This window comes from Etheostoma cragini, chromosome 20 (assembly GCF_013103735.1).
Source record: "Etheostoma cragini isolate CJK2018 chromosome 20, CSU_Ecrag_1.0, whole genome shotgun sequence".
Lineage (NCBI taxonomy): Eukaryota > Metazoa > Chordata > Actinopteri > Perciformes > Percidae > Etheostoma > Etheostoma cragini.
In genome coordinates, this window is record NC_048426.1 from 23,038,311 (window position 1) to 23,050,062 (window position 11,752).

General features: G+C 42.1%; 1 protein-coding gene across 1 annotated transcript in view; it reads left to right on the plus strand.

Annotated features, from left to right (window-relative positions):
* Window positions 1-8,205, plus strand: part of LOC117935477 (mitogen-activated protein kinase kinase kinase 7-like) — a 16,679-nt gene extending 8,474 nt beyond the window's left edge. Inside the window, exons 8-14 of the mRNA XM_034857679.1 lie at window positions 1,562-1,692; window positions 2,964-3,048; window positions 3,144-3,274; window positions 4,357-4,495; window positions 5,304-5,365; window positions 6,183-6,298; window positions 7,760-8,205. Of these exons, the coding sequence (XP_034713570.1) occupies window positions 1,562-1,692; window positions 2,964-3,048; window positions 3,144-3,274; window positions 4,357-4,495; window positions 5,304-5,365; window positions 6,183-6,298; window positions 7,760-7,931 (836 nt within the window). The 3' untranslated portion in view covers window positions 7,932-8,205. The remainder of the gene's footprint in view (window positions 1-1,561; window positions 1,693-2,963; window positions 3,049-3,143; window positions 3,275-4,356; window positions 4,496-5,303; window positions 5,366-6,182; window positions 6,299-7,759) is intronic.
* Window positions 8,206-11,752: the final 3,547 nt, after the last annotated feature.

Sequence of the window (11,752 nt, forward strand, 5' to 3'; positions counted from 1 at the left end):
AAAAGGGGGTCCAACCCGTTACTAGCATGGGGTACCTAATAAAGTGGCCGGTGAGTGTATATATATATATATATATTAAATATAATTGTGTGTGTGTGTGTGTGTGTGTGTGTGTGTGTGTGTGTGTGTGTGTGTTTATATATATTTATATATAGCGGCTCGCCATCGTCTATAACGGCACGTAACGGGACAGTTCCGCTTCCAACCTGTAGGGGAACCAAAGCGGGAAAAGTTCCCTAGTGTTGCTTTAAAAAGCCCTAAATTCGCTCAAGTAATGTGTTCTAGGTCATAAATAATTTTAAACGTGTTCTTTTTGCTACGTCCATTTAACGCTCCCTCTCTTGTTTCGGTCAGTTTCACCGTATTACAACTACAGATGAGACCAACGTGCAACTTATATTGCAGCCAATCAGCTTTTGTGTTATTGGCTCGAGTCTCTTACAGATAGTACCACAGACATGAAACAGATTTTTCTTCAGCGATATTTGGCTTGATTAAAACTGAATTTAGGGCTCAGTTGATGTTGTGATAAAGGTCTAAATTTTTGTTAACAATGATCTTAAAAAGTCTCAAATTTGACTTGGTAAAACCTGCAGAAACTCTTTGTAAATTAAGTTTTTTTTTTAAAATAGATCCACTTTTATCCGCCTTGTCATGGGGCAAACTTTGCAAAACACTAATTGTTTTAACGACATCCTCCCAAGAAAACGTATTTCTTTCTTAAATCGCTCTCTTTTGCCTTTAGCTCACATGCAGCCATCATCGTCTTCTAACGAGACAGTCACTCAACTCTCAATTAGCCAACGGCAAATTCAAATCATTCAACATTCGTTCACCCTGTCCAAACAGGCCCGGCTTGGCGTAACTATGTGACTACCAGACATTCAAGCTGAGCTGCATGTGTGAGCAATGTCTGGGAAGCTTTTTATGACACGTTAGTCACATGGAATTTATGACTCGACCTCGTATATTCAGGTTTCTGGGTTGATTTGTTTACATTTTAGATGCAGACAACTAAATAAGTCAGCATGTTTCCTCCGTCTGATCTATGATGTTGAGTCAACCGGATACCATTTATTTTATATTTGATCATTTACAGTTACATGCAGGAAGCTGCTGAAAGCCTCACAGCGCTACAGAGCTGCAGACTGACTGTTGACTCGTAGCAGAATCAGATGTACTAGCGAGTTCCAAAGAGCACACACATTGTTGTGATGTTGCGTTGTTCCCTTTTACCTTACACAGTGGTTTGCCCTTCTGCCTCACAACAAGAAGGTTCTAGGTTCGAATCCAGGTCGTTCCGGGCCTTTCTGTGTGGAGTTTGTATGTTCTTTCCGGTTTCTTCCCACCATAAAGACATGCATGCTAGCTAGGATTACAGTTGAAAGTTAGCCGATTGGCTAACACTGGCGCATGTACAGAAATGTTAATTAAATTGCGTTGTCCTAATCAAATAAATGAATCTATTTCTCCACTGCAGTGATGATAGGAGGGAGTCAGTGTTCCTCGTCCAAGCTTATCACATTCCGACATTCCTGACTGAACGTTTACTGTGACGCAGGTACGCGGCCGCCTCTGATCAAAGACCTTCCCCAGCCCATCGAGACTCTGATGACCCGCTGCTGGGACAAAGAACCCAGCCAGAGACCGTCCATGGAGGAGGTGAAGAACACCATGAGCCAGCTCATGGAGGTATCGTCCCAACACGTACTGCTACTCCAGCTAGAGCCCAGTTCAGACCACTTATTCACAACCACGACTAGTTGAAACCTGCAACTACTTACAACGTCTGCAACATTCAAAAGCCAGTTTACACCAATGCGACGGAATGTGTATCATCTCCGTAGAGACTTTTCCGAAACTTGATATATCATTTCATGCCCCAGAACAGTAGTTAGGCCCGGTGGTATGTGTCTTTATTTTAAAGAGGGCCCGGCTGGCCCCAGTCCCAGACTGAGGGCAGCGTTAATGTAGAGTCCAGCAGGTTCAGTGATACCAAATAATGGACGGAATTGCAAAATGCATTTGTAAGTTATAAGACCGATTCCATAGGGCCTTACATTAAGTCACTGCTAAAAGCTAAATGGAGATGTGAAAACTTGACTACCTCCAAGTTTCCAACTGAGCCGCTCCACTGTAACTGTAGCTGAAATATCTTAAAAATAGATTTATAATCTTTGTTCGGTACAGATCCTCGCAAAAAAAAAGCACACTATCATTTTCATTTCTTTCAATGTTACTAACTTTCAATGAAAATGAGAATAATGATACAAAAACGATCATTCCCTCCAATATCGTGAATCATTTCGCAATGTCAGTCAAAATAATCGAAATTGGATATTTTCCTCAGCCCTGTCTTCAAATTTGAAGAAGGTAAGTGATAGTGAGATGTTTGCTACAGTTGCATTTCTAGTGGTGAAAAGGCGAAAACTTCCTAATGCTCTGATTTACTCCTTTGTTCTTTGTTGCCGCTCAGCTCAGCCACTCTGTAGCTCGCTCCACCACGTAACACACTCACAGACGGTCGCTGAGCCTACGCCCAAAACACTGCCAATTCCACCAGTTGGCATTTTGTAACCTAGAACTAAAATGGATTATGGATCATTTTAGTTCTATGGTTTGTAGCGGGCTTTACAAGCTGACTTTGCGATTGGTTTTTGACAAGGCAGATGTCCCTTTTACGTTCTAAAACCAGCTTCTGGGGACCTGACGCGCCGAGTCACCGCGTCGCCACCGGCTGGTTTGAGTCGAGCCGAGTCGGGCCGTTTCCGACAGCCGCTCAGCATTTTCGTCTTGTTGCGAATCTTTGGTCTCAACTGTGCTTAAAACTACAAAAAGGATCATTTTCACATTCTTATTTATGTGCAGAATAAACAAAGGAAATGTAACAAATGACTTAGCTCTAGGTCAAACTGTAACAAGCTCTTTTGAAAAGCGCTGGGTGGTGTGTTTGGGTCTTCCAGTACTTCCCGGGCTCCGATGAACCCCTCAAGCTCCCTCACCAGTCTTCAGACAGCAGAAGCGGCTCCTCGTCGGCCACGAGCACAGGTAGCTTTCACGCTAGTTTCTGTCAACTCCCAGAAACAAATCGGGTCCGTATGTTTGTTAAAGTCCTTGTACGAAAATGTCCTTGCTGTCCGCAGACTCGTATGCTGAGTACACCATCAAGAGTAACAAGAGTGACGACACCCCGGAACACAGAAACTCTGTTGGCCGAGAGGAAACCCTGAAAAGCTTTGAGGCTAAATTTCCACTCCAGTTCAAACCCTCGAAGGTAATCAGGCCGTAAACACACACAGTCATCCTGTCTGTGCACATTCACATGCACTCTTATATTCCATTATCATCCCGAATATGACAATATTCCCAATTTAACCATTTTCCGATTAAGACACGTGGGATGTGCCGGTGGTATTTGCGTTTTGGTAGCATGCGCATTCAGAATCTGCGTTTCAATCAAGATTTTTACTCCAGTATGTGACAGTTTACTCTGTGTGTGTGTGTGTGTGTGTGTGTGTGTGTGTGTGTGTGTGTGTGTGTGTGTGTGTGTGTGTGTGTGTGTGTGTGTGTGTAATTATTCTTATTTAACTGTCTAATAAAGTTCAAGTACAGTGTTTGGTAAAGTGCATTCAACATGTTTACATGTGTTTATTACGGTAAATAAAATAAAGTAAATAATGTAAATACTACAAAGTGTGGTAAAGCCACATATTTGTTTTTATATTTCTGTAATCTGCACTTTAGTTTGTGTGATTTGTTTCTGACTTTCTGCATCTCCTAATTTCATCATCACATACAGGCCTGGCCTCCAGGAAGGAACAGTTTGTTTAATCTATCTAATCTTGTTTTGTTCATATTATACAATGATTTATTGCTTGTCTTTGTTGAATAATACAGAAGACAAAGAGCTTGACCAATAATTGCAAATTCAATCGCAATATTGGGGAAAAAAAATCGCAATTACATTATTTTCCAAACTGTTCAGCCTTAGTTTGCTTGGCTGTTATAGAGCTGCATGACCAAAATAAAAGAAAAGGAGAAACACACCTACTTTAAACATTATGAAAGACTTGGAAATCAACCGTTTTTTTTTTTATATCCACAAACGCCGACCTTTTCCAAAACGTGGTTAAAAGAATTTAAAGGGACGCTGTGATCGCACGGTCAAACAAGTTTGCGTCCGCTGGTGGAAAACACATCTGCATGTAAACAGTAATATTAGTGGAATATTATCTTTTATTATCCATGGAAACTGCTTAGTCGGAATACAGTCTCTTTCGGGATGAGGGCAAACACGCTGGGGTGTTGTGTTCATGTGGACGTGGTCTGGGATTTCAGCTGTTTGTTCCCCCTCAGACAGCCACGCTGCGGACTGGGCTGTCCAGAGGGCCCAGCGTAGACAGCCAGCCGGGACGCCCCCAAAGCCCCACGCCCTGCACCAGCCCCACAACCACCACCAGCCAATCGGAGCTGAGGATGACGTTTTCTCCCACAGGTAGGGAGCCTCATGAGCGCCCCCAACCGGAATATGCAGGTTTCTTTTCTTTTTTTTTTTTACAGTTTTGAGCGTCGATCCAAAAGGAAAATCTTTGAAATTTAGCTGTCCGGTTTTATTTTTCTCTTATAATAAAGATTCAATTGAAAACATTCTGAGTTTTATTTTTATTTTTTTAAATCTGAGAAAAAATCCGCAGAATTCTGTGTCCGCAGACTCCAAAAAAATATATAATGTAAATACTGATACTATTACTCAGTATGTAAATATATAGGTGTGAATCAGCATATACTATATATATACAGTTTATATACGTATATAGTATATGCCGATTCTCTCACACACACACACACACACACACACATATATATATATAGTGTTCCAATGTTTAAACCCAGCGTACACAGCTGGCCAATCGCAGCGTGAAGTCAGTTTGGGATTTTTTTTTCCCAAGATTAAGCATAATGTGGTGTCTGTACTACTCCGCCACTTTATTTTCTCATTTACTAGTCGACCACTACTCCAACAGGTGGAGTTCAGCATGAGTCTGAGCCCACGGTCAAAGCTTTGAGTTACGTTGCACTGCCCACAATGCACCACTGAGCGGCGTTACAGTGCAGCCTACCAGAGCGTCTGTGTATGTGCAGGAGCTCTTTTACACTGACTGTGTGTGTGTGTGTGTGTGTGTGTGTGTGTGTGTGTGTGTCTGTGTCTGTCTCTCTCTCTCTCTCTCTCTCTCTCTCTCTCTCTCTCTCTCTCTCTCTCTCTCTCTCTCTCTCTCTCTCTCTCTCTCTCTCTCTCTCTGTAGCTACCAATGGTTTAGACAGCTCCATTCCCATGGATTGCCTGAAACTGGATCACCAGTTACAGGTAAGTTGAAAATATGTTTGTTTTTCTGTTCATCTCCTTTACATTACAGTCCTGTTAACGCTGATGATAATAATAATAATAATATTAATAATAATAATACCATATGTAGACTTGCAAAGATGAATCCATTAGTTGTCAGCTATTAAATTAATTTGCAACTATTTTGATTATCAATTATTGGTTTGAATCATTTCTTTTGATAAGGGTAAAACAGGTCATATTTCTTTGATTCCAGCTTCTTCTCTCCTCTGTGACCGTAAACTGAAAATCTTGTAGAATCTTGTATCTTATACGTCATCTTGGGCTTTGGCAAAAACATTTTTGTAAACAATTTTTGGCCAAATTTTATAGACCAAACAACGAACCGATTAATCAAGAAAATAATTGTTAGTTGCCGCCCCTACATATATCTCGTAATTTTCCATTTTCTGTGATCAATAAATATCTATCTATCTATCTATCTATCTATCTATCTATAGTTATTCTACTGTTGCCTGTTTTGCCTAATATTGAGAACTGTTTAATGAGATTAGTTATTTATGATTTTAGGACTTAACTGAAAGGGTTTGACAAATTCATTGATAAATTCAGTTATTGTGGCACTACTCATTATTCTTGGTATTTTGTAGTTAGAACTAAACAGTTTGCAGAGCTATTGTACGTGTGTCGGTGTTAAAAGGTTGATATTCAGTTGCAGCCTAAACGAGGGAACCGCTTCCCACAGTGTTCCTCTCCTCCGGTTGTTTGACGTCGGTCTCGATGAACCCCGTGTTTACGCAGCAGTGTGTTTATCACGGAGCTGTCCCTGTGCTTTCAGCCGCTGACTCCGTGTCCAAACTCCAAAGAGTCCATGGCCGTGTTCGAGCAGCACATCAGGATGGCGCAGGAGTACCTCAAAGTCCAGTCCGAGATCGCTCACCTCGCCCTGAGGAAGTAAGTCCACTCGCATGTTACTAACTAAGGCGTCTGGATTAAGAAAAATCCAGATACAATCCCAATCACACAATGTTTTTTTAAAGGTTATTTTTGGGCTTTTCCGCCTTTTCATGGATAGGACAGCTAGGTGAGAAAGGGAAGAGAGAAAGGGAAGACATGCCGGAAATCGTCACAGGTCAGACTCAAACCCTGGACCTCTACGTCGAGGTGTAAGCCTCGTATATGTGCGCCTGCTCTACCCACTGGCCCAACCCGGCAACATAATCACACAATGTTGAAATGACGGCTTATTTAACATGATGGAAAGATGTTGCATTTATTGAACTTAAAAGAAATTGTCAGGACATTGTTAGCCTAGATTAGCATAGAGTCTGGAAGCAGGAAGATACCACACATAAATCCCCCTGAAACCACATGTTGTTGTTTTTACATGTTTGTTAGTGTATGATTTAATTTGTGCTCGCCAGGCTGGCTGTTTCCTCCTGGTCTCTGTGTTTATGCTATGCTAAACTAACCATTCACTAACTGCTCATGTCACTGAGACAAAGAAGGCAAATCAAGCATGTAATTCCTAAACTGTTGAAGTAATCCTTTGAAACATGGAAATGTAAAACTGCTGTATTCGTTAGAGAGAGAGAGAGAGAGAGAGAGAGAGAGAGAGAGAGAGAGAGAGAGAGAGAGAGAGAGATTTCTCCGTGTATTACCTGGCGCTGCTGCAGCGTGTCCGTTCATCCGGGTCCAACAGTCTGATTGGCGTTGTGACAGGTTCATAATTGTATTTAAAGGTTGTACCAGAATAGATTTATTTGGTTTAATTTTCAGAAAACAACACATTTATTGTACTATACATTGCTGCAGCTCATCTTTTCACCCTGTGTGTTGAGCTCTCTGTTTTAGCTACGGAGGGAGGCATCTCACATCTGTTCCATCTTTGTTGGGAGTTGCACGTGTGTAGTAAGTACTGGTGGCTTGCCAGAAGCAGAGTATGAGGGCGTGCCCTGACAGTACCTAGGTAAGGACTACTAGCCAGTCAGAAGCAGAGTATGAGGCCCTGACAGTACCTAGGTAAGGACTACTAGCCAGTCAGAAGCAGGGTATGAGGGCCCTGACAGTACCTAGGTAAGGACTACTAGCCAGTCAGAAGCAGAGTATGAGGGCATGCCATGCTAGCAGCTAGGCTAGCATTAGAACGTGTGTTACAAAGTGACGTACGTTTGTCAGGAAAGTAATGGCTGGACTACAACAGAGCTGTTTGGAGCAGTTGTTGAACAGTGTTTGCCGTTGGAGATGGTACATCCCTTTGGGCTTTTTCACTTTGTAAACCTATAACATACACAAAAAAAGACATATAACACCATAAAGAAAAGGGGAAAAGCCAAAAAGCATAGTATGAGCACTTTAAGGGGCTCCAGGGTGCCTATTCAGACACGCTGACGGTAACAGAGGCTCTGTTTTCAGACAGGAGCTAATGTCGGAGCTGGAGCAGGACCAGAGGGAGCAGCAGACTTCGTCCCGGCTCATCCAGGAGCACAGCAAGCTGCTGGAGGACAACAGCAGCCTGTCTGCCTACTGCCAGGGCCTGAAGAGCAAACTGAGCCTGATCAAGAGCCAGAACCAGCACCACAGCTAGGAACAGGAGCACCGCCGCCGCCGCCGCCGCCGCTGCAGACAGTCCCCGTTCCCTCTGACGGATGAGAGGAAACACTCCATGCACCTACCGTAAAGTAGGGCAGCCCGTTAACCCCTAAAAAAGAACATATTTTACTCAACACAAAACATTGTACCAAGATAACCGTAACACAGACGGGGCTAAGTGGGCAGAACTTCGGTCCTCTAACAGGAAGCATGCTCCATATCTCCGCTTTCGCCTGTTGGAATTTAAGTGATACAACAAATACGTTTTTTTAGTGACCGCACCACCTGTATCGCAGCCGAGACATTTCTAATCGGTACCAAGATTTACCTGAAAAACACCAATGTTTAAGGCGTTGTCGCTACAGGAAAATAAGACTTTTGAATTTAAAAGAATTACACTGTTGACGCAAACATTTAGATTTCCTCTGAAATAAAATATGGGTTATCTTGAGATAACTGAGCTGTGAGATTAAGGAGACATAACAACAGAGTAGCTACCACATCCGGGGGGGGGGGTTGGACGTTTTTAATATTTCACCACGGTATTGATATGGTGGGACCAAGGAGACTCATGTCGACTTTTACTCTGAAAATGGACTCAGATTCAGGAGAAAAAACAAAAAACTGAAGCGTCATGGGGTCCAAAGGTGAGTGTTTTTATTTAGTTGTATTTTAATTTTTTTTTCCTGAGTTGTTGAAAAAGTAACTACTATTGTAATTAGTAAATTACTACTTTTTAAATATTCAGTTTCAACACACCCGTCGTGTTGTGTTTTAAGAAAAGAGGAGCGGTATTATTTTAAACCAATTTTTACTGTGAATATAAGACTTACCAAAGGATTTGGGCTTCAGAGACATGCTGCCTCGGAGCAAAGGATAAAAGACTTTGTTGAAAGACGGTTTGAAATGGAAATAACTGTAAAATAATGACCCTGGCAGGCGTTTCTACACCAGTTTAATTTCTCTCTTTTTTCTTTTGTCACTCTTTACACACAGTTATATTTCACCAAATTGTTATTATTAACATTGTTCTGCACTACACTTACAGTATTTGGGTCAAAGAGTGTTATTGTGCACGTGTTGTAGGCCTCACTTTCGTTTGGGGGTTACTACGCCGATGGGTGACTTTGCGATGGATTGTTGTTTTTATTTCTTTTTTCTTCAAACGTTGCCTAAGGATTGTTCCTGCACAGTTCATTGTTCTTTCCATTTATTTTATACAACATTTCTGCTGCGAATTGAAGATGTACAGACGGAAATGATGTGCTTTTTAGAGAGTAAAAACAAAGTTTGTAGTCTTTTTGTCAAGTTGTCTTAATTTATTTCCGTCGAGTGTGTTGTCTGAAGGAAGATTCTGCGTCGTGGAGCTCCACCCGCCGACCACAGCACGACTCGTGTTGGACCTATCTCCACTGCATTGTGGGGTAAGGTCTGGCTGCCCCACACATACATTCGGGGATATGACACAATAATGGGTTGTTTGCATTTCTTTAAAGGTGCCCTGCCACACATATTTCATTCCTTTGTGGAAAAAATGCATTGGTTACCTTGGTTACCCTGTTTTAAGCCATTCTAGCGTGGTATAGAGAGCCTGCAGGTGCCAGTTCTCATTAATACTCAACAAGCTAAGCTGCTTGACTCTGATTGGCTAACAGCTACCCAATGAGAGCCTGGCTATCAGCATCCTTTACCCAGCAAACTCATGAATAGTAATGAGCTCAGACAATATGACATCAGACTGACCAGCTGTCTTAATTGGCTGGAATTCTCTGCCTATTTCTTTCCATTGGCTAGAGCTGACAGAGGAGGTAGCAGTTCAATTTTTACACAACATAACACAGACATATGTGGACCTGACATATTTCAAAAAAGGCAAGTAAAAACGATTTTGTGTGGCAGGGCACCTTTAAACCAATCGCAATCATCTTGGGCGGCACTACGCTCCGTATGCAGCGACCGTGGCTCTGCAAAAATACTCTCTCGGTAAGGAAGTTGTTCTGGAGGAACATTTGCAGATGCATGATGTCCAACAGAGTGGACAAGCAAGATATAATATGTCAGTGAAGTATAAAACACTGACTCCGGATGAGAATCAATGCATGGATGGTAGCGACGGCCAAATAAAGCTTCAAGAGTCCCAGACCGTCCTCCACAGCGCCGCGGAGGAGGGTCTGGCTAGTCCAATCAGCATTCTGGGATGGGACAGCAACGTGCTCTGGTTTATTGTCATTTCTTTGAACCAATCACAATCGTCTTGGGCCCGACAGAGCAAAATGAACTTGTTTTGGTGGAACGTGTACGTTCAGAAGTTGTTTTAGTCGTACGACAGAAAACCCTTCCACCCTCTTGTTGTCTTACTATAGACCACACGTGTCAAACTCAAGGCCCGTGGGCCAAATCCGGCCCCTTGCTAATTTTGATCTGGCCCCTATAAACATTTAGATCCACAATACACTTTGGCCTACCTACGTTCTTTTTTTCACGCTTCTTCCTAACGTTTTTGGCATTTTCTTCGACATTTTTGCACACAAAACTGTAACTGAGAAGACTATATGAGACATGCAATAATACAGTCAAATGTATTTGACTCTTCCCATGGAATCAAAGCAATAAACTCTATGTCTGGCACTTGATGTGATTCTCGTTTTGTAGTGTGGCCCTTAGGGAAGTTGAGTTTGACACCCCTGCCATAGACCAACATTTAGTTATTCTGGGTCAAAATAAGGGAAAAAATACACTTTTGTCACTTTTCCCAAAGTTCTTTTTTGATTTTTTTTTTGACATTTTTGTTGTGTTGAAGTTTTTGAACCTTTCTCCGACATTTGTTCGACAACTTTTTTCAAAGTTCTTTTTTCACTTTTTACAATTTATTTGGGACGTTTTTGTTTCTTTCCCTCCATTTTTGACACTTTTTGTCGTTTTTTTTTTTCTTCTTAAAATGCTATGAACTCAATGAAAATTAAAATTCAATGAAAATAGTGAGCTGATCAGTTATTTAACTTGTGAGGAGCGTCGTACGGAGCCATCCACGTTATTTTCATAATTTTAATTACAATTTGGTTGAAGGAAACCCCAAATTCTGATTCAGAAACCTTTTAAAAAATGAGTCAAATTTGACCTAAAGGACACCAGGGTTAAAAAAAAAAAAAAATCTTCAAAGCAGGATGCGCCATCTAGTGGGCTTAAAAAAAAGCTTCATGAGGCTTCATTTGATTATCACTGATAAAAAAGATACAAAAAAAAGAAACAAGCCTCAGAGTCTTGGATGAGTCTCTGTAACATTGCGTTAACAGCTGACAGCATGAACACAGTGTGTGCTGAGCGGAGCGAGTGCTGCAGTTGTAGCTTCTGTCGCGCTGTGAGCACATCAGTGGTGACGGGGCAGCAGAGCTCACAGGCTGCTGCACAGAAACAGCTTTGTCTGCAGGACCACGGCTAAGCCTCCCACTCCAGCCTGCCCTGGCCCTGTCTGCTGGGCTCACTGTCATTCCTCACATTCCTGCAGCCTCTGTGCAACGCCAGTTAAAGGGCTTGTCCAGAAACTGCAGAAAAACAGCTTTTATTCCACACACAGAAATGACCAACACTGACACGTGTCTGGGATACGTTACGTCAACAGTAGACTATCTATGCTGTATATCCTTGAGGTTCCACTTCGGGATTGCTCCGAAATTCTGCCTGATGCATGTATTATCACCGATATTTCCTTCCAATCCGCTTTCTTTGTGTTGGCGTTCAAACCTCCGGTGGATTTCTGAGGACTATGGTTACCTGGTCCTCAGATCTCTGCAGGGTAAATCCAGACAGCTAGCTAGA